The sequence below is a fragment of the Columba livia genome, chromosome 2 (assembly GCF_036013475.1).
Source record: "Columba livia isolate bColLiv1 breed racing homer chromosome 2, bColLiv1.pat.W.v2, whole genome shotgun sequence".
NCBI classification, from domain to species: Eukaryota; Metazoa; Chordata; class Aves; order Columbiformes; family Columbidae; genus Columba; species Columba livia.
Window position 1 is genome coordinate 107,282,681 of NC_088603.1, and position 24,399 is coordinate 107,307,079.

Genomic DNA, 24,399 nt, shown 5'->3' on the forward strand with positions numbered 1-24,399 from the left:
GGGGCCGGGGCCGGGGCCTGCCGGGGTGTCCCGGGCGAAGGGCAGTCCCGGCCGCGGCGTTACCGGGGCTTTGGTGTGGGGAAAGCTGGCGGCCGGCGGCGGCCGTCTCGGGAATGGAGGGGAAGAGCCCCGGGAGCGGAAAGGCAGTTCCACAGATTCTTAAATTTCAGCCGTTTGGGAATTAAAGCGTATGGTAGCAAATGCATCGCCCTTTAGATTTTTCGCTTGTCTTTGTGTGTCATTTTGGATTTGTCAAGGATGAGAAGAAAAGAATTAAGAACCTGCTGCTCCAGAAACGGTATAAGGCAAATTACCATGCACTTGGGCCAGCGCAGCAGGGGACTGGTGGCAGAAAGCTGAGCAATTCAAGCTCCTCCTGGTAGGAAAAGGGCGGCCTACAACAAATAACGTGCTTGCGCAATAGAGCAGCCAGTCTGTAGTACTTACACCACCGAGTGAGCGCTGGGACAAGCGCTTTAACAGCCGCAGTGATGCTTTCCCAAATGACTTGTTCTGATGCACACTTGGTGCTGAAAAGCGAGGCCAGGGATGGAGTCTATCAGCCTAGCTTTTTGAAAAAGGTGTTAAACACGTTTGGTCTATGAAATTTGTTGTTTGTCTTTCAGCACCTGCTTTGTGGTTGTAAGTTTCATTTTCAGAATGGAAATGCTTTAGCAGTGACCATATTTGCATTAAGCTAATAATACCACCACTTACTATTCCTGATGCGAACACAAAATTAATTGTTAATTTTCTATGGACTAGGCTAAGTTTAATTGACTTGGGTCTTCTGTCTATTCTGACAGACCCTAAGTCTAGATCTGTTTTCTTTTCTTGTTTATCTTGTAGGATGTGGATGACTTTGGGATGAGAAGGACATAACACCCCTGTCATTTAGTTCACAAAAAATAATTGACGTTTTTAAAAATAAAAGGCTTGGACCGTTTCCTTCTAGGATAAATGACAAAACCTAATGGATTATAGTGCAAGAATTCTGCTTTGTTCTTTAAATTTCTAAGCTGCACCGTGGCAGTGGATACCACAAAGCCAGCAAGGATGGTGGTCTACTTAGCAAAATATTTTCTAGGCCTTGTTTTGATTCAGAAAAAAACAGTAACAAACTCAGAGAAAGTGACTAATACCAGGAAGTTTTAAAGTTTGCTTAAAGTATGAAATTATGAAATTTTGCTTGATGAAATCCTTACCAGACATTTGTCAATCCTTCTGCTGATTATTCTGCTTCTCAGTCACTCATTTCCTCCAACCTTGTATCTGCTTTGTCCTCGTGTAAGATTAGTTTATTTAAGTGCAATAACCCTATAAACATACGTAGTATGGTGTCAATAGCAGGGAAATGAATTGCTCTGGATTTTCCTTAATTTTAGTGACATCTAGGTTTTAGAAATTCATGCTTTCTACTGTTGCCATGCTCAGTGTAGCTTGATTTGGCTCCAGGACATTCCCTAGAGAGTTTCTATGCTGTAGCAGATGAATAAACATATTTACTGGTGAGATGTGTGTGCTGGTGAGATGTAGTAAGAACAGCTTTAACTTTGGCAAATAAGATCCACAGCTAACCATGGCATTGCGTTCTAGGGAGCATTTCAGACCGTCATAAAAGTGTGTTCTGTGTTTTCCCTTGAAAGGGGAAGTTTTAGTTGCTCAATAGGTCAACAGTAAAAGAGTCTATACCTTCTGCTGAAACTGGCTAGATATTATTCTGATGTAGAGCAGATGGTTTCTTCCCTTGTGTCTCAGATCTGCTGCAATGCCTGGAGGTTTGCTATGATGAGGCTGCCACAGAGGCCTTTGAAGGGTCTGTTTAACTCATGTTTTAAAAAGAGGGCAGTGTGAATGATAGTGTAGTAGGTTGGATGCAGAAATATCCTCACTGAAGGCAGCTGTAGAAAATCACTGGCACAAGGAAATGCTGTTGGAAAGCAGAGGGAAGTGCTCTCAATATTTTTCTAAGCAGGAGCAAGTCATCTCTCTTGAGTGATTTTTGAGTGGCATTTGGAAAATAAGCGACTCCATCTGGGTCAGGAAAATTTCCCCAAGCTTCTCTTCATCCTGATGCTAGAATATTAGTAACATGATCACCAAAGGCTGAACTTGAGGGGCTAAAATATCAACTTAATGAACCCTCGTTTTTTTACAGATTCATACCAGCTATGTGGCTCATGCAGGTAGAAGATTTAAAACACAACTAAAAAGCCAGGAAGTGATACTTCTTAGAAAATCAGTGGCTGCAGCAAGTATTTTAAGACCATTCCAAATACTTTGCAAAACAAATACAGCTGCCTGTAAGGCCTATAAACAGATGGCAATATTTCTCTTTGTTGTTCTCCTAGTCTGTGGTGACTGTTTTCTTAATACTGTTCTGAAGTTTTTTTCAAGCCTTCCCTTAGCCTAGACCTGCCAGGCAGTGTGAGCTCCCTCCTGTGAGCTGCTGGGTGCTTTTGAATGCCTGTTCACCTCCAAACGGGTTGAAGCTGCTTCTCTGCCTTGCTGGATCAGATTCTCGGCTCGTCTTTCATAACTGCCAAGGTCTTTCGTAACCTCTGATCTTTCATAACCCCAAACGCCAGCCAGTGCCTCTCTCATGCCTTTCGTAACCTACACACACGCCACGTGTTTAATCTCATCTGCTCCGCGTAGGCCCATCCCGGATAAACCTGAAATACTAGTGTTTCTCGGGTGCTTCATCTGCCTGAATCCTGCTGAGCCCTGATCAGATTCCTGTAGAGGTCGGGCTTCCTTCCCTGAGACAACAAATGCTCAGCGAAGGGGAAAACCTGTTCCCTCTGACCTCAGAGCAGAAAGCGGTGCGTAGTCGTGGATTTCCTTCTCTCCCAGGGTGTGAAGCCCTTGTGTGGCTCTGCTGGAGGTGGCAGCCTCCTTCACTCGCTCTCCTAAACCTCAGCGCAGCGTTCACGGGGATGGCTGCTCCGTGTGCCGCCTGGAGATCCCTGTCGCTATCTGCTTGGTCCCCAGTGCAAAAAGCAGGGTCAGCCCAGAAGGGAAGCTGCTGGAGCCAAAATTGGTTTAATTACGCCTCAGCCAACAGTTTGCAGTCCTCTTCTTTGGGAGTAATTGCACACTGCAGGGATGCAATGAAATCAGTTGCAGTTTGCAGAGGGACAGTGACATCTCTCTGTAGGTAGCTGGCCATTGACATGGAATCTGCAGATGTCTTCCAGTGCGGATCCTTGTCACTTTGTGGGTTTGATGGATGATCTCTTAATAGGGAATTAAATGGGAAAGCAAGTGGCCAACAGCTTTAATAAAATATGGGGTGGGGGGGGTTGGAATGGGAGGGAAGAAGAAGGAAGTAATCTTTTTGAATTATTAGCCTCAGTGTGAAGGAGCATTTCCTCAGCATGACAGCCACAGGCTTACTGCACTGTTATTAAAGCACTTTAGTGGGAATCCATGCGGATGGTCTTTTTACACAGCATAGGATTATGTTGGATTAGTCATATAAAATTGTTGTTTACTGTCTCTAGCCCTTTTCCCTGGAGCTTTTATCAGTATCTCACAAAGAATGAAGTCTGAGTCTGCCTTTAAGAGGTAACCCAGATGACAAGCTTTTTGTTTGTGCAAACTGCTACAATATTGTAATAGTTTAGTGCAATTGTACTGCTGCAGTAAGAGATTTTATGGCTGATAAAAGAGGATGTTTGGCCCAGATTTTTGTTTTGCCTTTTGGGTATACAAGAAGAGAAGGTAAATCATAAGGAGATGCACTCTCTTCTTGCTGGACTCCCTAGAAGAGCTGTGCTGATCCCACTTCTGATTCATCAGAGACAATCAGAAATTACTAACCCTATTTCATAATGCTAATTGATGACATAACCCATGATTAATGCACCATTCTAAGTGGTGTATTTGGTGTTTCTTGTGTTCCTTTTCTGTCATGCAGTCATATTCTGACCACCTTTCTCCTCTACATCCAGAAGGCCCGGGAATCGCTGCTTGGACACCCTCTGCATTTTCCCTCCTGCCACAAACTAACGAAAGATAGTCTCAGACATGCAGGGCAGGAGTCTCCTGTCAGATCTACCCTGGGGGTTGGCTAACCTGGAAATCGACATTTTTGCCTTCAAGGTCTGACAGGCAGCTCTACTGGTAAAATTGTGTCCCTCAGTGTTTTCTGGCGTTTTCAGACTGGCTCTGTCGTCCTGGGAAGTTTTCCCTTCCAGGAGGTACGACTGCGAGAGCTGTCCTAGGGTGCAAGTACCTTTTGTTTTCCACCGAGAGATGTTTTTCTTCTCTGCAGAAAGTTCTGTGGACAAGGTAATACAGTACCAAGCTGTTACTCTTTTTTCCTAGACTGTGTCTGTGTCTGTATGTATAGAATAATATGTGATACAGGTCTTTTTCCTTGGCTTTGAAGGAAGAAGTGGTAGGCTCTTTCTGCAACGTGCATGCCAGTGTTTTTTAACATTATCCACTGGAAATACTAAAAATAATGTGCTCCCGACCCTGCAAAAGCTAACCGGTACTATAACCTGATGTTTCTGTCACTGAAAGCAATACAGAACTTCTGTCAGTGTGCTGTGGCAGGGATCCCTGTAGCCTAGTTTGGTTTAATAAATATTACCTCTGTTCGGTTTTGTCAGCTTTAAGATTAAATTGATTTCCTCCTCTGTATTATGAGAAAATATTTCTTATTTCTAATTTGGCAAACAGTCATCTTAAATCCAGTCAGGTCATGGTGTGTTTCACCTTGATATGCAGGAAATAGTTGTGTTTGGAACTGAATTCTGAACTTTTGCAGTTAACTGTCCTCTGTGGTTGTGCCAAGGCTTCTGTTTCAGGGAAGGCACCTGAACACAAGTGGAATTATTACTTCCTGACCTGAGCTCAAAACAAGATGGAGAAAGGGCCTTTTTCTCCCGTTGGCCATTTTGTTCAAGATCATTCTGTGATTTTTCAGGTGGTTGTTTGTTTGTGAGACTGGCGGCACTGATGGTGGCAAAGAATGAAACAGGCAGGAAGATGGCTTGAAGCTTGCCATCTCCTGCCGTGAAAGGGATTCAGGAGTCGTTGCTGACATAGCTTGTGGATGGAATAAAAGAGAGATTAGTCTGGAGCAGGTGAAGTTTTTATGCTTTTTTGCAAAGGCAGGTAGATTTTCACAGCAGAGTTTTAACTCCTGGAAAATCTCATGAGGATAGCAAGTCTCTGAGGATTGAAAGGACACATACTGCCCTTTAATCTGCATGGAAGAAAGGCTACACTTGGAGTTACTGTAGGGTTGCATCAAGTAATACCATGCTCATATGTTTTCTGACAAATTGAATCAATGATTTTGGTGCACATGTAGCTGTTTGGCAGTAAGTAGCAGGCTCAGCACTGCTGGAATCGATGACATTTTCATTCATGTGTGCCAGCACATGAATTTGTTTGTACCAAGCTGAGCTAGAAACAGAAATGCAAAGAAGAAAGAACATATTCAACAAATGAACTGAATAATAGCGTAGGGAAATTCTCCTGCAGTAATTGTTTACAGTGGAAAACAAGTATCTTAGTGGCATTTCATGCATTTACTGCCACAGAGAAGTTTTTAAAAAATCATGTATTGTTAGTATCTCTGGAAAATGAACATGTTTCCCAGTCAAGTACTCAAAAGTCTTTTATAATTTGTATAAAATGTGGTTTATGTATACATGCAGACTGCCATTATCTTTTGATTTTTGTATTCTTCAAAATCTGATGTCCAGTGCTACCAGCCTTGGGCCATTTTTACCGATCTTTTGAGTATCTTTAATTGATGGGAATGTAAGTCCTAATGAGCCTTCTACATTCGTTATAAAATACTATTCCTGATATTCAGGTGGCCTTGCCTTGCATGGTATTAAGCAATTATGACTACTCCTGACATTCCCAATATTGAGGAAAAAATTATTATCCTACTCGTACTGTGTACAATGAGTTACTGGTATGTGGGGTCTGCTGGGTTCCACTGTGCTAATCTTTCTCCACCCCACTGTCCTGTACTACAGTTTCCCTTTGTCACTTGAAAATTTATTTCTGAAGTAGTCATTCTACAAAATTTTGCAAAATATCAGTATTATTATATCAGAGTGTGTTCTTTTCTAAATGAGAAAAATTTCTAAAATAGAATCATTGAAATGTTGGCCTAAAAGGGGCTTTAAAGTGAAGTCTTTGTCTACTTGCTGAATGTCAGTATGCTGTGCATATTGGATATACCTGTGTCCAAAGTCACGCCTGATCAGCTGTTTCTTTGATCCACTTGTTAAAAGCTCTAGTGAGGGAGATCTATGTGTATTTTTCTTCTTTGATATTAAGAAAATTTTCCCTGTCATCCAACTGATATAACCTCTGTTGGAAAGTAACTTTATTCCTGCCCATCTTCTTCTGGAGGACACAGGAAACAATTATGACTGTCCTTTTTAACTGACTTCATCTTTTATTATTGAAATGATTCTTGGCAGTCTCAGTTTTCTGGACTAAACAAACACAGTTATTTCAACCCTTCCTGGTATGCTGTATTTTCTTCCTCATGGAATTTTTATTCCTGTTTTCTAGACTCCTCAGGACCTCACCTGAGATCTTGTTTGTGCTGGATAAACCAGAATAGAACTGAGTAATTACCTCTCAGGATATTGCTATTCCATCTGAAAACAGGATCTCCCTTTCTCTGCAGCACCACTGCATTGCTCGATAGTATTATACATCCCAAATTGATTTTATTTTTTTTACTGCTACTGTAGCTAGTTACATCCAGCCATCTCTTTATCAAGAAGTGACTTCCTGGTTTTCATACTATGAACTGTCAGTTGCTAATTTATTCAGTGTTAGTTGCTGATTAAAGTAGCAATTTTGTTGCCAGGCTATTTGGGGACAAGGTGACTCCTCATGGGCCCCAAGAATTAGCAGTGTTGTGTGGCTGCTTCAGCAATTACGGAACCAATACAGAAATCTTCGCAGATAGGATTTCTGGCAGCAGTTGGCAGCACAGGCGCATCGTTCCCTCCCACGTGCTCTCGGCTTGTCAGCAGCTTCATAGCTTGGATCTCGTGTATATTCAGCCCAGCACAATGGCTTTTACCTTGCACTGTGACCTGTGTGCAGAGTGCAGGGGGTCGGCTAGATGGGTGACAGGCTGATCCAGGTTGATGGGGTTGCATCCTGGAGCTGAAGGTGCACGCCCCACCTCCCCTTCATCTGGTTACATTTACAGTACCCGGGGTGCCTTGTAATGTGTTCGGTAAGTTGTAAACCCATGGTAGGCAGCAGTGACCTGCTGGCGTCTCCCTTCCTCTCTTCCTGGGCATGAATGGTTCCTTGCAAAAATTGCCAGGCCCTGCCATCAGGTGAGCTACATGGTCAAGGTGGAGGGGCAGGTGGTATCTGGCAACATTTTATCAAAAAAAAAAAAGATGGCAACATGTCATGGGCTGTAAGTAACAAGACAAGCAACATTTTATACAAAGACAGAGAGCAAAAGACTTTGATTTGAGATCTAGAGAGACAGAAACAGGAAAGGTTTTGAACTGGTGATAACAGGCAACAGAGGGCAGCAGTAATCACCGTTTTGGGTCAGTCTTGCTGTGATGGATGATCTTGTGGCTGTGGATGCCTTCTGTTGGCATGTTATCTGTTATGGTCCAGTCTGCCGCAAGGGTGAAATGTTTTTGCCCTGCCTGTATGCCCTCCAGCCTGCTCTGCCAAAAAACACCTGCAAAATACGAAATAAAAAAAAAAAGAAAGACAAAACCCAGCAAATAGCAGTAATACCAGGTACCACAAACACTAAGACACAACCCATTGGGCATTAGGTCGTTGTACCTTGGACAGCCTGTTGTGATGGGAGCAAGAGATGCAGAATACACTGTTGTAGAGATACGTGACTTGGTGTGTGTTGAGGTAGAAATGTCCCCATGCAGGTCTGTAATTGGCAGCGTTCTCAATCCCAAGCACTCAGTTGCCACTAGTCACGGAAAATTAACTTGTGAATAAAACTAAGGACAATGTAAAAGAGATGGGCTGGCACTGGGTGTTCTTAGGCTGTCTCCAGAGGCCGCAGCAAAGCCGATTCTGGAACCCTACAGCTGGCTCAGAGTCCCGTGTCACCGGCCGCCACAGGCCGGGCAGGAGATCTCTGCCTCACGGGCGGTGAAACGCGCCGGGCCAGCCCCGGGGCGAGCCCTTCCCAGCCGCGGCACTGCCGCCTGCCTCCCGCTCCAGCCGTGCCTCTCCCGAGCTGGGAGGGGTGGCTGACACGCCAGAAGGCTGTGCTGCCATCCAGCGAGACCTGGACAGGCTGGAGAGTTGGGCAGGGAAAAATTTAATGAAATATAACAAGGGAAAGTGTAGAGTCCTGCATCTGGGCAGGAAAAACCCCAGGTTCCAGTATAAGTTGGGGAACAACCTGTTAGAGAGCAGCGTAGGAGAAAGGGGCCTGGGGGTCCTGGTGGACAGCAGGATGACCATGAGCCAGCACTGTGCCCTTGTGGCCAGGAAGGCCAATGGCATCCTGGGTGTATTAGAAGGGGGGTGGTTAGTAGGACCAGAGAGGTTCTCCTTCCCCTCTACTCTGCCCTGGTGAGAACGCATCTGGAATATTGTGTCCAGTTCTGGGCCCCTCAGTTCAAGAAGGACAGGGAACTGCTGGAGAGAGTCCAGCACAGAGCCACAAAGATGATTAAGGGAGTGGAGCACCTCCCTTATGAGGAAAGGCTGAGGGAGCTGGGGCTCTTTAGCTTGGAGAAGAGGAGACTGAGGGGTGACCTAATTAATGTTTATAAATATGTAAAGGGTGAGTGCCATGAGGATGGAGCCAGGCTCTTCTCGGTGACAACCAATGATAGGACAAGGGGCAATGGGTGCAAACTGGAACACAAGAGGTTCCACTTAAATTTGAGAAGATACTTCTTCTCAGTGAGGGTGACAGACACTGGAACAGGCTGCCCAGGGAGGTTGTGGAGTCTCCTTCTCTGGAGACATTCAAAACCCACCTGGACACATTCCCGTGTAACCTCATCTAGGTGTTCCTGCTCCAGCAGGGGGATTGGACTAGATGATCTTTTGAGGTCCCTTCCAATCCCCAACATTCTGTGATTCCGTGAGGGAGCGGGGGGGAGCAGCGGGCGCTGCGAGCGCTGCCGTTTCCCTGGCAACGGGGGGGGAAGGGAGGTAGCCGGGGCCTTTGACACAGTGCGGTCGCTCACCCATGACGTCAACTGTACGGCGCCAGTGCGGATGGGCTTTGGTGGCCAAGGCGCCCGCCCGAGCGGCGGTGGCAGGCAGTGAATAGGGCAGCTAGGCGGGGTCCTTCCACGGCGCGGTCGCCGCGGGCGGCGGGCGGATTTGTGGCGGCGGTACGGGCGCGATGGCGTTGCCGTCTGTGCACAAGTGCCTGCGAGTGAGTGGGGACCTCGGTAGTGCCGGCCCGCGGGGCCGCCGTCCGTCCGTCCGGCGGTTTTTCTTGCTGCTCCGCCTTCTCTGGACAGAGCATCGGTCGATTGTGTCGGTGTTACTGAATAACCCGTGGGTCAGGGCAGTGTAGGCAGGTGCATTTGGGTGGTAGACGAAGCGATAAGCATCATTCTATGGTGCCGGGCGGGGTTCAGCAAACCTGCACGCAAGAAACTCTACCACTGCGGCTGTAGTTTGCTCTTTCGGCTTTGGTGAGGTTAAAACAGCAATAACAACAAATCATAGAATACCAGGTTGGAAGTGACCACAAGGATCGTCTGGTCCAACCTTTACTGGCCCAACACCCTGCCCAGCTGAAACTAGAAAGTGCCTGAGCTTAGTTGCAGAGATGGTGTTTAGAGTTTATAACTGAAAGTTTGTTTGTTTTGTCCCTTTGTGATTTATTTTTTTAAATACAAAACCAGTTCATCTTATCATTCACTAATGAATTATGAATTACGTTAGAAGCCTTTAATAGATGTGTTAAAAAAGCTGTGTGATAGTCAGTTCTTCATAAAGTTTGAAGCCAATTATTTTTCCAGTCCTTTTCCTTTATGTATTTATATAGTTCAAGGTAACCACAGTAAAACTTTTGGGAGGTAATTTTAATTTGAAATATTATCAGCTCAATTAACACTTTATTTGAAAAAGTTGCTTGGTTTTTCTTTTTCAATTCTCTTCCTTTTCAGCTCAGTGATGAAAATGAACAGTTAGTCAAGAAGTTGAAAAAACTACACATGAGAAATAAGGATCTAGAAAAGAATCTGGGTCAGATCCAAGAAAAACTGCATCTGCAGCAGTTAATGCATGACTGTGTCACAAGCAGAGAGTAAGAATTGTCAAACTTTTCTTTTTGCATCAAAAGAAGCGCAGTATTTCAGGACTTTTACCCTTATATTCTTCAGATGGCCCAGGCCTTGTGTGTTCTCCATATTTTGAGGGGCTGCTGTTGAACAGGATTGGGGGACGGAGAATTCTGGAAGTGTGTAAAGAAACAAAGGATGGCTGGGGCAACTTGGACAAAATTCCTTGTTTTAGTGAAATAAACAGTTTTAATATCAATAAGTAGTAACCCTGCTTAGCCACATGCTCTCTCTCTTTAACTGTATAGAGTTTTAGACTATTTTTCCACCAAACATAAGTAACATAGTTAAATTGCATCAATGCTGTTTAGGAGATTCAGAAACTGTGACCTTAAGACCTGAAAAACCATAGTGGTAGTGTTTTGGAGAGAGTCCTGCCAGGATTTAAGTAACTGTTGCAAAAATTTGAAGTTGAAATTTTGGTACGTTTATGATCCTGCATGGAAATCTCTATTGTCAAATTAAACTGAAAAGTAATTTAGCCTTTTTCAGTTGCTTTGTTTGATCCAATTAAGATTGTAAAATCTAATTTTATTAAGCTGTTGTGTTTGTTTTAATGAAGTGTTCAAGTTCAGACAGAAACCCAATTATGGCATAAGGGTGGATACGGCAAGGATCTTAATCTAGAGAGTGACAATGTCAGGTGAGTTCTTGGAAATTGGTTCTTTACAGAATTAAATATTCTTCTGTGTAGGGTAGAATGTGTTGTTCCTGGTTAAACCGGTTGAGTTTTTGTTAACTTTTATCGAAGCTGCTTTCAGCCTTTGAAACAATGGAAAACAATTTACATTTTTAAAAGGAAATACTAAATCTTAGATTAAACTTGAAAATAGCACTAAACAAAGAACGAAATTGATTTCTTTCTCGAATCTTTCACTGATAAAAATTGGATGAGCTGGGGAAGCTCCTTCATGCATGTGTACACACACACAATATTTTTTGTATGTTTTTAACCTATAATTATGAAACTTCCCTTTGCCTTTGCTTTTCGCTTTCCTCCCTTACAGTGTACCAGACTCTCTTTGCAAATTGCACAGGAAGGCTGGGTGTCTGGCTCAGGGCGTGCATTGGGTAACTAATTAGATCCTTATGTGGAAGAAGTCTGAGTTACTCTTTGAATCTAGTGCTGGACCTGCTTTGTATTAGGTTGTACACAGATAACCTGACTTAGCTTGTTTTCTAGCATCTATTTGCATGTTATTTTACAAAGTTGTTCTGTATTATAGTGTTACTCATCCTGGTGTCGCGCAGGCATGACTTAGGCATGACTTAGTATGAATGCAAGCTCTTATTAGAATTCCTAATAAAATAGGAAAAATGTCTGTTCATGTTCATCAGTTGCATTATGGGCCTGATATATGTAGATGCTATGAAATATGGTAGGAAATTAGTGTAGCAGAACTTGATGCAAGATAATATCAAAGGCAAAATAAACCAGAGTTGGGATATTATCTTTCCATTGGTTTTACCCACTCACACTCGTTATCTTGTAGAATTAATTCACTCATATCCTCACACCCACACACTCAGAAGCAATGAGATGTTTTGTGCAACACAGAGCTGGAGACGCTGCCTCAGGAGTCCTCATTGTGGGTTCTTGATTGGTGGCAAGAAAGTAGTTCCTGGACAAGCTTTTTTATATACTTCAGGAGTGGTCTTCTGCTATTCCTGTTGTGCCGTCAGGGAGAAGAATGATCTGTGTGACATGCTGCAGAGTTGTTGCCACCCTCCTGTTGCTAGTGTCTGGGTCTTCCATCAATGAGTCATTTGTACTGAGGTTTAATCAGAGTTCTGGCCGTGTGGGCTGGACAAAAGCAACCGGGTCCTCAGTCTGGCTGCGTGAAAGGGATTCTTTGCCGTCCATACAGACCATTCTTTTAACTCTTACTTTGCTGGTTTTTTCTGTTGCTTTCTGTGTTGCAGGTCACATTTCATTCACACCCATCCTAAATATTTCTGTGACAAGTCTTTACAGTAGAGCTACAGTCCATGTGATCTCTATGGGGCGTCTAATACTTTTATCACAAAGGATCCACATTTTGTTGGCTTTTGTATTTTATTGCAGTTTATGCATTTCTTCTGTTTTAGACTACTTCAGATGTATAATGAGCTACAGAAACGTTATGTTAAAGAAATCAAAACAAACCAGGAGCAAAGTGAAGCAATTAAAAATCTCACTGTAAGTAGATGGTGTCAGATAGTCAACTATAAGCTTTTAGGGAGACTGAAAAGTAATTCTTACATTTGTAAAGTGAGACTATGTTTTTCTTTTTATACTCATCTTTGTTTCCCATGCCATTGTGATAACGGAAAATAGTCTCTAGTTCCCTTTGAAAGTGAACTCTGTCACTGCTAAGTCTGTAGCTGAAAGCTGCCTCCCCTTTACTCATGTACATACCTACCCCTTTCAGCCACATATGCATGTTCTGACCTGTCTTGCACCAGCCCTGATATTTTTCTGTACGTGTCCTGAGCTGATGTATTTTAGAAATCCAGCAGTAAGGTAACCAAACGAAGTCAAACAGTCTTCTTCTAGGTAGCAAGATCTGTTGCCTTGCTGTGCAAAGAAACTGGCATCATAACCGGAGCAGAGGTAGGGTTGCACGGCCAGGAGTGGTTCAAGAAGCTTCAAGCGGGTATTGCCTCGTTAGGCATTGGTTATGCATTACAGCTGACCAGTCTAATTAATGTCCTCCTAGGAGTCTGTAGCATGTGATTTATTTGCTTGTAAATTAATATTCATTATGATTTGGATTATGTGTACTTTTTCTTAAAGTTGGCAGTTGCTACCATAATAGTACGCTTTACTGTGCAGAAAGGTTTACTATTTTTCTGCATGTACATTTCTACTGTCTGGTGAGCATGTGCTCAGGAGCAGATTTTTTTAAAAACACTTTTGACGTATGCAAGACTTTACTTGCTGTATTTTTTTCTCCTTCCAGATCCTTTGGATGAATGTAGTTTTAAGTCAGCAACTGAAAGCTCTAGGTTTACATTCAGGATATGTTTCCAGTTATATTCAGCTGAACTGTGTTCTGTGCATTTTTAAAAAAAAATAGTTTCTTCACAGATTAAAATTCATGAGCTAGAGCATAATCTTCGAGAGCAGAAGCGAAGAATTGAGCAACTGGAATGTAAAAGAGTTTCTTGGAAAACTAGTGCTGTTTCTGGAAAAAGAAGTCGAACTCCAGAGGGAGAAGTAACATCTCGCAGGGACATTTCTAAAAAGGAATCCTGTTGCAGTAAATATTTAGGTAATGGTACAGTTAATTCTGATGATGTTCCTTCCAATATACCCATCAGAGAGCATGCATTTGTTTTCTGGTCCGGAGACACACTCCAGGTTATTTCTTCTACTTCAGCCAGCTGTATCTATTAACAAAATGTTTTTCATTTTTTGAAAACCTGTTATGTGAAAATGGGGTCTCGTAATCAATATCCTATTTATGGATCCAGCCTGGCATTTGTTTGTGATAAAAATAAATGTTTTCTGCTTTTCTCTTTTTCTGAAGTTGGTATGTTGGTGTAATCATGGGTGGGAGTGCATGGCTGGATTTAGTGCTATTTATTAGTTATTCTACTAAACTGTGCCTATGCAGATCCTTTAGGGATAATGTTTGCTGCTCCATTCTTTGATTTTCAGATACTGATACACAAAAGAACCTGGTTTTAGCTTTAAAATATGGTATGAACGCAGACAATACTGGCTTGAGCATGTTCTTTCTCACATAAATAAATCAATCCACAAGTTAAGGTGCTATCTGTTCTACTTCAAAGCACAAGAAAGAGGTTGGAGAGATCAAGTAATGTAGGCTTAATTTTCAGGAACTGTGCTGACTGTGAGGGCTAATGTGACCCTCTCGTGTAAGTCAGAGAAAGGTAATCAAAGCATGTGATTTATGTTGTGTGGATTTTAAAGTAATCTCACATTATAAGAAACTGGCAGATTCAGATTATCCAATTGACAGGCCCTATTATCTTTCATAGAACCTGGGAGTGTGCTTGGCCGATTTTAAAGAATAAATCACTTTATGAAAAATGTACTTTAAAAAGCTGAACCATAATTTTCTAATATCACAAAACGTAGGCAGCTCTTTAGCTGTAATATGATTCATATGCGGGGGAGGTTGACTGTAATGGTTGAAGAATGTATTTTCTATTTGAATATAGAGCTATTGTTGAAGGAGATTAAAAAGCTGAAGAAAGAAAATGAAAAGTTGTCTGCAGAAAGGAGAGCACTAAAAAATGAATTAGCTGGATTAGACAAGGTAATTTATTTTAGGACAAGTTTAAGAATAGGCGACTTTTGAAAAACTAACTTCTGTGCCTGAACAAAAACTGGTCTTTAGGCTGAACTTACTCTGTTATCGAGCAAAATACATAAGTCTATGGCATTCTGATAAAGACATGGAGATGAATGACTCCTTGGAATGTTAATGCCCTACAGTACTGCTTGGCTAGGGAAGAGGAATAGTGCAAATTTTTATTTATTTCTTTTTTAAAAACAACTGGATTTTCTCGTGGATTTTTATTTTTAAAATATCTGGGTAATTTGATTTCCTTCATGAGAGATTATTGGCCTCAGCTCGTTATGACCTTAAAATTGTATCTGCTGGTAACAGTCTTAATTCCTTCCAGCAGACATTTGCAGCGATAATAAAAGTATATTTTTGAATGATCACTTGTACTGCTCCATGGTGTTAGTGAGAAGAAAGCCATTTCCTCTTGAACTTAAACATATTGAAGTTATGCCTCTGACAGAACTCTAAGCTCGGGGTTGGGGGCAGAGGGGAGGGCCTTGAAGTTTTTTTGATAGATTGGTACGTGTAGGAAGTGGAAGTGTGAATAGTTGGTAATTCTTGAAATTACTTGAGAAGATGAATAGATCTGATCTGGCTGTGGAGGACTCAGTTTAATGTACCCTGTTTTCCCAAAAATAAGGCAGGGTCTTATATTAATTTTTGCTCCAAAATATTTTCCTTTTTTACGTGTATAGCTGCCTGGATACTATTTAAATTGACTTTATAATGAACTGTAACTAGGGCTTGTTTTTGGAGTAGGGCTTATATTTCGAGCATCCTGAAAAATCATGCTAGGGCTTATTTTTGGGTAGGTTTTATTTTCGGGGAAACAGGGTACTGATTTAAGATTTGTTTTCAGCAACAAATTGTTTTTTGCTTATTCTTCAAGTCTTGTGTTGGATTTTTTTTAAGTTTTTGAGAATCTGTTATCTTGCAATCCTTTCTCACAAACTAAATAATATGCTAGCTTTCATTGCAGGGGTAACAGGAAGAGATGGAGGTAGTACATTAGATGTGAAACTTGTAGAACGTTGAGCTGAAGTGAGTTCTAGATCCCCATATTTGGGAGTCAGGTACAACTTGTGGCTGCAAGCTTCGTTGTTCAGAAGAGACGTATATAAGCCTGAGCTTATGGCTTTTTATTGGTAACTCTTTTAGGTAGTTTCAAGTTGCTGTACGTTATTTAAGATGTATGTAGCTGTTCATTAAAATAAAAAGTCAGAAGAATAGGCAGGAGAATGTGTAACATGTAGTTGGATATAAGTAGATACAGTGTTACTCTGGTAGATAGAACTTTCCAAGGTTCATGTAATGAAGCCTTGGGCGATTACACTCTGCTCACTGTAGTTGTATTTCCTAACAACTTCTGACTTCACTTGCAAAAGACCAGAATTGCTCAGTAGACCTGAGTTGCAGGAGCTAAACAAAACATAGTTCCATTTAAGCTATGGGCCATCAATATTTTTAATGAATGAAGCTTATGAAGCTGGATTTATCTGCTAGTTGAATTAGGTATAGCTAGAACTACTTGTTAAGTTACGCATTCTGGGATAGCATCATTATGAAAGGATCAGTAAGAGAAAGTAAAACGACATAGGCTGAGATTAAAGAAGTTCAACAGGACTTGGTTTTTTTTATGGCTTTCTTATGGGACTGGCTCTTTATGTTCTGTGTAGCCTTACATATTGCTCTTTTTCATTCCCTCTTTTGTTATAAATTGCTTTTATCTGAGCCAGTTGAACCTGTTGGATAGAGCTATATGTTTTAGACTCTGCCAAGTTTAATGCATCTTAAATCTTATCCTTTTGAATGTGAAAAACTTTTAAGCATAGTAGTAAATAATAGATCCTATTCTGAAATAGGACATTCATTAACAAAATGTAATTGTACTTAAAGTTCTGAAGGGATACTAGCAATTTACAAAGCAGTTCAGGTCTAAAACTATTTGATGTCTTTCTAGGTCTAAATATGGTATCAATTTTTCCATCTTAAAGTCTTTAGTGTTGTCTTCTTCAAATGCTAATATCATCCTTCTTAATTCACTCTCCTAATGTCTCTCCTTGCTTATTGTCCCTTTTCCATAATCGTGCAACTTTCAGATCTTCAAAGCTAATGGTGTTTTGTGAGCTGCTGGCTGACTTGAGCATGTATAGCTACATTTTTGCACAGATGAGTTTGACATTATTCCCTTGACACTTCGGACTGTTATTTTGTAGCTTCCTGATAAATCAACATTTTTTCCTTCTCTTAATTGATCCTTCCTATTATTGGTCTGTATTTCAGGCTCTAACATAATTTGAATTCTACTTGCATTAATATATCCAGGGCAAAGTTTTAAATTATAACCTAGGGTTAGTGTTGAGTGCTGTGTCTCACCATAGCTGTGTTTGCATAACTCAATCATATACTCATAAAAATACAGAAAATGTCTTTGAACTTAAAACAACTGAAATGCTGACTAGCTCTTTAGAATATTGTTGAAAGAAAATTTAAGGTGAATATTTTTGGGTTTTTCTAGGATTTTTTTGAAGAGGTAGAAGATCTAAAGCATGCTGTACAGGAATCTGTGAAACTGAATAATCAGTATGAAAAGTGCTTGAAACAAATAAGTGTAATGTATGGACTTCCTTTTACAGCACACTTGTAATACTGATTAATGGCAAGTAGATTTTCCACATATTCTTTTATACTTACTGCAACATTTAAACCTATCACATTTTGATAACATTATGGATTAAATATATTATCTCAACATGACAAGCTGCTCTGAAGTCTTTTTGTATTGTGTGCCTTTGATTTTTGTTTATATGGCTTTTAAATAAAGTGTGGTCTGTATAACTTCAGCTAAGTTTCAAAACCTCTGTCTTTCACACTCATAACATACTTTCATTGCAGGAGGGGTTGTGGGTGTTTATGGGAATATGATAAAATCTTTTTATTTTAATTTGAAGAATTTCCCAATATGTGCTTTTCTGTAAACTGTATAAAGGTGTGTAGATTGGGCAGCCTTTACAAATTTCAGCCCTTAAGGATGTGCCAGTGCAGACAGAAATTAATTATATCATTAAATTTTTACAAAGGATTTTCTTGAAAGTGCTAAATCACTGCTTGGAGTGTTTGTTTAATCACAATAATAAGTTAAAATTTGTAGGAGAAGGAAGGATTTAGGGTTTAGAGTTGAAAAGAGTGTATTCAGAAAGATGGGTCGGAGAGCTGCCTTGCAGTAGCAAAACAAGAATTCATCAGCAGCTCTTATTTGATTGAAAAGCGAGGTATTTGAGGAGCTCTGGCATTTGAAGTGCTGAAAGGAAACTGGAGTGCATAGAGTCCCAGTTCACAAGGCAGAAATGTCGTGCTGCTTCAGAGAGCGTGAGCTCGGAATGGTGAGAGACAGCTCCCGTGTGCGAGTGCACCTTGCAGAAGGGAAACCTTGTGAGATTTGAACCTGAGCTTGTTTGTAACGACATTTTGCAAAAGTTTAACATAGTTACATTATACAAATACATTTACCTGGAAGAAGTTGTTAATCGGTACCATTGTGGCATCGCAATGGCAGAACTGAGCGAAACCTTTATCACGAGGGTAGAAATGCTAAACTTATTTATAAGCTAATATAGCTTCTTTAGCTTCATAAAAACACTTGCACGCTCATTAGGGATAGGACTAGGATTGGGACTTGTGTATCCCACTTTGTTTGTTAGGACAGTTTTGTGTAGTTGTAAATTAATAAACAAATTTTCCTCCAAGCATGTGGGGTGTTCGGAGTTACATATTCATGAAGTAAGAGAGAGAATCATAGAAGAGAGGTTAAAGCTCCAGAAGTACTTGCTTCCTGCTCTGGCTACAGACCGTTGTGTCAGGTTTTCCTTGTTTTACTCTTGGCTCATTTGTAAATTAAAGCTGGATAAAGTTCTGAAAAGAGCTGGAAAAGGGGAGGGTTGCAAATTTGTAAACTTGATGGATGGAAATAGGAAGAATAGTATGTATGATGGAAGTATTTGAAGTGCAAAAATGTATCTAATATTTGTTAGTAAACAAAATAAACATTAACACTGGAGATGGAAAGCATCAAACGTTTCTTTATTTGAGCACTAGTCACTTGAGATTTTTTTCTCCCCCACGTTTATGGGGTATAAAGTTATACTTCCAGCATGTTTAAACTTTGACATTATTAAATGAATCAGTAATTGTGCTTGTCCACAGGCTGATTTTTAAGTGTTGTGCAGAATGGTTCTTACATCGTGTAGGTGAGGAATAGTTCAAGGTTATTTTTCCCCTGCATAAAGAAATGTGTATGTTGACTGAATACAGAATTGTCGTGACTAGCAGAATTTTGCTCTTTTCCAGCTGCTGAAGTCCAGAGTTTTGTAATGTTCTCTGCCCACACAACTGAAAATCATTAATATGGTGAAAATATTGATCTCACCTTTATGATGAGCTTCTGAAAATCACTTTTGCATCAGGCCACTCCCATCTATTTAGAATAAGAAACAGCAAGAAATTTTTCAGTGTTTTCTCATAACCAAGATCCTTGAGCCCTGTTGAAAAAACAGTTTCTAGTCTCATCTTAATAATCAGCTGTGCAAGGAGTAGCAGCAGCGGTGTGTTGTTCACTGACGAACTGAACCACAGCTCCATCTTGCAGCCTGTCTGCAGTGTGACAGCATTATTTTTGACCTTCCCATCACGTGCGAGAGGACGTTGGTCTCCGGGCCTTGGGTACCCGTATGTGAGCCTGGGATTACCACTGCGTGTGCCTGGGTGCCGGGTTTTAAACTGCTTGTGCTTTGGCGCGTGGGGATGTGCAAACGCCGCAGGCTGGGAAGCAAAAGCTGGGAAGGAGCTGTCAGCTCATCCTGCATCACTGACTTTCTGTGATTTTTTTTCTCTGTTTTATTTTTCCTTTCACTATCAGGGAAGCTGGAAACGTAGGGTGCTGATGGGACACCTCTGGCACCTTCCCCATCTGCAGCACCACTCCCAGAATAGTAGCAGCAGCAGAAACGCTGGGACGGGATGTGTGTAGAGATGACCGGCTCTGGGGATTTGATTGTCAGTTGCTGCTTGTGGCTTTTGAAAACGGCAGTTTTGTCATGAGGATACATGAAGATATTTTTCTTTTCTACTAATTGCAGGTGGTGTTTTTTTTCCCCTCCTTCCCCCACCCCATTTGATTGGATCATTTTTCTTCTGAAGATCTTTCTTTTCTTCTTTCTTTTCTTCTTCTTTCTTTTCTTCTTCTTTCTTTTCTTCTTCTTTCTTTTCTTCTTCTTTCTTTTCTTCTTCTTTCTTCCTTCTTAATTTTTTTCACCATTCTGTAGCACTGGCTTCTTGCTGCAGCTCTGTAGCTGTTTGGACAGTTTCCAAAGAAATTTGTTGTGTGAAAAGTAATGTAATGAAAACCTTCTAGGGAATGTATAGACATCAATAGCAAAATGACAGGTTTTATTTGTTTTAAACTTTGTGTAGGTTGTGAATAATAAGAGTCATAGAGTGTTTTATTTTTTCCTTTTTTGACATACTAATGCAAGTTAAATGACTTACTGGCATTTCCTGTTCAAATCAGTGCTGTTTTTGTGGGAAGAGGAGACTGTCTAGGACTGCCAAGTCTACTTCCAGATTCCGGGGTAGGTGCAGTTTGTGCAGGATAAGGCCATAGGAACTTACGTGCTTACAGTTAAGAACTTATCTGACTTTTGTCCTTGTTGCTGTATCTGTTGAACAGACATTTATGCTTTAATCTTGCCTTGTTGCGAGTTGTGCAAACAAGATCTTGTTGACTTTTATTACTAGTTAAGGTGTGGATGAGATTACTGTTAAACAAGTTGATCCGCCTTTATCAGTTCTTCTGTACTGTGGAATTGTGACATCTGGCCAGTGGCTTTCTCCTGAGAAACTAAGTTTAGATAGAATTAAGTATCAGTCATGCTAGCATAAAATAATACATATTAGAAACGTTACATGATGCAGACTTGTGCTTTGTCTTGAATAACTACTTTGTAGTGATGATATGGGAAGGTCATGTTTGAAAATAAGTGGCTCAGTAGCTGCTCTTATTATCAAATAGTGGTTTTGATTGGGAAAATAGGAGTAACCACATCAGTGTTTTATTTCCTTGAGACATCAATCAAATGGGCCAGCACATAGGGCGATAGAGCAATTTAAGTTTTGTTCTGTGTTGTGCCTGTGACAGAGTCTAAGATGTAATTAGATTAATGTAATTAGTCTAAAATGTAATCCAAGTCTAATTTTGTGTGGTTCTGTAATTTTGTCCTGGTGTTCCTAATATTTAGGCCCTAAATATACAATGCTCCTGTTTGCAGTTCTAATCAGGTTTAGTCAGTGTAAATGAACACTGGCTGCAAAGCACCCGGTACTGTGGTGTGTGTTTGCTAACAGCCTGGATATCAGTACTCTGAATTTTTCTGTTGTAGAAAGCAAACCTTCCGTCCTATTCTTGGGCAGGGACAAGACTTTTCTTTGTGGATTTCCCAAGAAGTTTGTTCAGGAGCGTGTGAAGTAACATCTCTATAGCTCTCCTGGAGTCCCTTTTACTGGGACCACGCTAGGCTGTTTACCTTTAAAAAGTGTTTCTTTCAGACATGTGGTATCTTCAGACAGAAACCCTGAGAGGTTGCATGTGGAACCCAAGTGATTTTACCTGAAAATAGGGCTGGTATCCCTGCTCTCCCAGGTGGGATACTTGTTTCTTGTGGGCAGGTACACTGGAAAAGTGTTTTTGCCAAGGCTGTAGAAATAACAGGGCCATAGAAATGCGGGTATTTCCTCCTTACAGCAGGAATAATGAGTTTCTGTTTGATGCCTGTAAAAAAAGTGAAACAATGAGTGAGCCCTGTTACAATACTGGCTTATCAGAGGGAAGACTTCTGTTTTGGATTAGCCTTTAAAATGACATAAAATAAAATTGTAGTTTCAAAAGGGATAAGTTCTCTGTTTGGGTTACAAACTATCCAAGGTGGAAGAAATCAGTAAATACAGTAAGTTTACCAGTTTAGGCTCATTTCCTCATGTTTATTTTCAGCGCGGTTTCTGTTTCCAAGGCTCAGATGTTTTTTGGGTTCCCCTTGTTAGAAATGAAGTGGCATTAGCTAACTAGTCACTTGCCTGTGTTCCTAAAAAGCTCCGATGTACTTGTTCTGGGATAGTGAACTGCTTTCAGTTCTTGGAGATCATAACAAGCCATATTAAATGTGGTAATTGCATTGATTTGGCGTGGTCGTGTTATGAGACTTGTGCCAGAAAGTGGTGGCACGTGCCATTGCAGTGGCCAGGATGATATGGATCTTAATGGACTTTTTTTCTGCTGTTCAAGCCAAGCTTTGTCTCTACCTGCTTTTGACCCCCTACTCACAGTGTTTTCGCTGTATATATAGTTCTAGAAAAAGCATCACGCACCAAGATCCTGGCTGCTTTAAGCTGGTTGCCTTGGTCCTGGGAGGGGGCAGTGCAGTTCTGTTCTCAGCAGCACGGTGTCTGCGTACCTGAAGGAGACCAACTTTGCTTTTTAGGTCAATTGCATATTTCCAAGTCTTTCAGGGTGACGAGAAGCTAACACTGTAGGCCTCACATGGTAGCTTTTCACAGGGAATGCTGCCTTAATTAATATTTTATTTTGTATTTTCTCCACAGGGATTTTGTACTGATACGAAACTCAGCGTGGTCCTTTGAGTAGCCCCTACCACTTTTACCTGAGAGAGGAGAACGGAGCCATTGGAGAAGAGACTTAAGCTGGTACTGCAATGCTGAGCCTTCCTTTGAAGAAGAGACTCTGTTTCCTGCTGAAACTTGTGTGTTTTGTCAGCTCCGTGTTAATATTTTGTGAATTTTTGATTTACTATGTGGTAATTTTTCAATGTCAATGGCCAGAAGTGGAAGTTGGAGCTCACGCGGGTAAAAAAGCGACTTCAGTCCTAAAGGCCATGTTTTTAGCTGATACGCACCTACTTGGTGAAATCAAAGGACACTGGCTGGATAAGCTAAGAAGGTAATAATTTGTTTGGTAATTTCTCTTCTGGTTTTAGAGTTTTTTATAGTAGCTAATGGGACAGAGGTTTAAAACCAATGTTGCGGCACTTGTAAGAAGCGAGCGTGCTGCCTCTGACTTGCATACCTGGGTCTGCGCTTGATAATAAACCAGCGTTGAAAGGTTGATGAATGGGACTCACTGGGGCGGTGCAGTCGTGAACGTTCTGTTCGGATGTGATGGAGGTGCCTGAGCGCTTTAGGTGGGTCAGGTTGTCTTTTCCAGCATGTAACTGCATGTCCCAATAGTTAATACTTTTAATTGCAGAGGTAGGGAAGCTGATAGAAGTTTGTCTCTGTAGTAGAAGAATCACATTTGAAAACAAAGATAATCCAATCCCGTGGCTGCTGCACATAGCCATGTTGTTGCTGTTAGTCCAAAAGAAGCAGAATGCTGAAAGGAAGTACTAATTCTACCATGATATGAACATTATAAACTTGCTGCAGAAATAATAGCATAGTAAAACATGCAAGAATTCACTGTTTTAATTAATTGCTGTTTAATGGAATTGTAATGAATAAAAATAAACAAACTGGTATTACTTCTTGCCATGATTGTATTGTTGTGGAATTATCCACCAGGTAAGATGCACCTACTGTGCTTAAGCTTGAATTCTAAGTATTTCATTTGAATTTCATATTAGTGCTCTCAGTGTGTAGGACCCATCTTCCCATTCCTGCCAGGCTGTGTTTGTGTATCCAGGGCTGAGGACCCAGAAGTTGGGCAGTGCTGACTAGGCATGTGCTTTCGTTTCAGGGAATGGCAAATGGAGAGATCATTCCAAACTGCTGTGTGGTTACTGCAACCAGATATTGTTTTTATTCTGGGAGACATCTTTGATGAAGGAAAATGGAGCTCACCTCAGGTATGACATCAACAGCTCTTGTTTCAGAAAAACGAGGATTTCTTGAGAGAAATGGATGGCAGAAGAAGCAGACTAGGTATGCAAGGCTTTGTTTAATATTGCCATAGATATCCTACTGGTAGAATTTCTAGTGTTTTACATATGTGTTGAAATGTTCTGATTCTCCTTAATTTTTGGTAGTATTTTGGAACTTCCCCCCCCTCATATAAAACTTAGGAAATGTAAACATCTCACTGTGTGCTTCTGTATTATATGGAGGTGGTTCCCTTCGATACTGTTAAACAGCATTAATTTCTCCATTAATTTTTTTCATGCAGGCTTGGGCAGATGATGTCAGGAGATTTCGGAAAATGTTTAAGTACCCGATTTCTACTGAGCTCGTGGTTGTAGTCGGGAATCATGACATTGGATTTCACTATGAGTAAGTCTTGTCCGTGAAAGGAGTATGCAAGTGCCAGGAACGAAACCTCGGCGCACGCACAGTAACTGCTTTGTGTCTGAGTGACCTGTTGAGTGTTTATACAGAAAGTTTTTGATTGTAACCAAATGAGAAGGCATTGTAATCTAGAGCAAGATCTTACAAGGTACCCATCTGTGCACAGTGTGCCCTGCAAGTACATTTTAGAACAGTTTCCAGGCTGTTTTTGTGCTTCTCCAAGCACAAGTGAAGTTGTTCAGAGCTGGTTTCTGCACTGGCAGAGCAGTCTGGAAGCTGCTTTTCCTTGTGTCGGGCTTCTTGTCCGAGCACAGTCCCTTTCCATTATCTCAGCACAGCCAGGTGTAGGTGCCCTCGCTCTGCTGTACGGCCCTGGGACGGCTGTGCTTGCACTGGGGTGACTGGGACAGAGTACACTGAGCGTCTGCGCATCCCTGTGAGTT

At 41.2% G+C, this 24,399-nt stretch overlaps 2 protein-coding genes across 10 annotated transcripts in view; both read left to right on the forward strand.

Moving 5' to 3' along the window:
* The window catches only part of MPPE1 (metallophosphoesterase 1), a 31,130-nt gene that overhangs the window by 512 nt on the left and 6,219 nt on the right, over positions 1-24,399 (forward strand). For 2 of the 6 annotated variants that reach the window (XM_065053107.1, XM_065053112.1), the window contains exons 2-4: positions 22,262-22,616; positions 23,412-23,520; positions 23,838-23,941. In XM_065053107.1, coding sequence (XP_064909179.1) covers positions 22,372-22,616; positions 23,412-23,520; positions 23,838-23,941 — 458 coding nt within the window. In that variant the 5' untranslated portion in view covers positions 22,262-22,371. Of the gene's footprint in view, positions 1-4,275; positions 4,297-19,357; positions 19,747-20,177; positions 20,239-22,261; positions 22,617-23,411; positions 23,521-23,837; positions 23,942-24,399 lie in introns of those variants that run through there. The other 4 variants (XM_065053110.1, XM_065053108.1, XM_065053111.1 and 1 more) reach the window with 4 other exon arrangements.
* Positions 8,989-18,679, forward strand: LOC110355623 (centrosomal protein of 290 kDa). 4 transcript variants are annotated; one of them, XM_065053113.1, is made up of 8 exons: positions 8,989-9,394; positions 10,137-10,276; positions 10,873-10,953; positions 12,399-12,489; positions 12,847-12,903; positions 13,381-13,564; positions 14,481-14,578; positions 17,130-18,679. In XM_065053113.1, the coding sequence occupies exons 1-8, from the start codon at positions 9,362-9,364 to the stop codon at positions 17,256-17,258; spliced, it is 813 nt and encodes a 270-aa protein (XP_064909185.1). In that variant the 5' UTR covers positions 8,989-9,361; the 3' UTR covers positions 17,259-18,679. The 4 variants fall into 4 exon arrangements, with proteins under 4 accessions (XP_064909185.1, XP_064909186.1, XP_021137158.1 ...); XM_065053114.1 differs by having other exon boundaries at positions 8,998-9,498; XM_021281483.2 differs by lacking the exon at positions 12,847-12,903 and having other exon boundaries at positions 9,010-9,394.

Bases quoted from the DNA above. Each gene is read 5' to 3' on its own strand.
- LOC110355623 (XM_065053113.1), top strand. From the start codon at position 9,362: ATGGCGTTGCCGTCTGTGCACAAGTGCCTGCGA. The intron at 10,954-12,398 runs GTGAGTTCTTGG...CTTCTGTTTTAG, and splicing joins CTAGAGAGTGACAATGTCAG to ACTACTTCAGATGTATAATG. The intron at 12,904-13,380 runs GTAGGGTTGCAC...GTTTCTTCACAG, and splicing joins GCATCATAACCGGAGCAGAG to ATTAAAATTCATGAGCTAGA.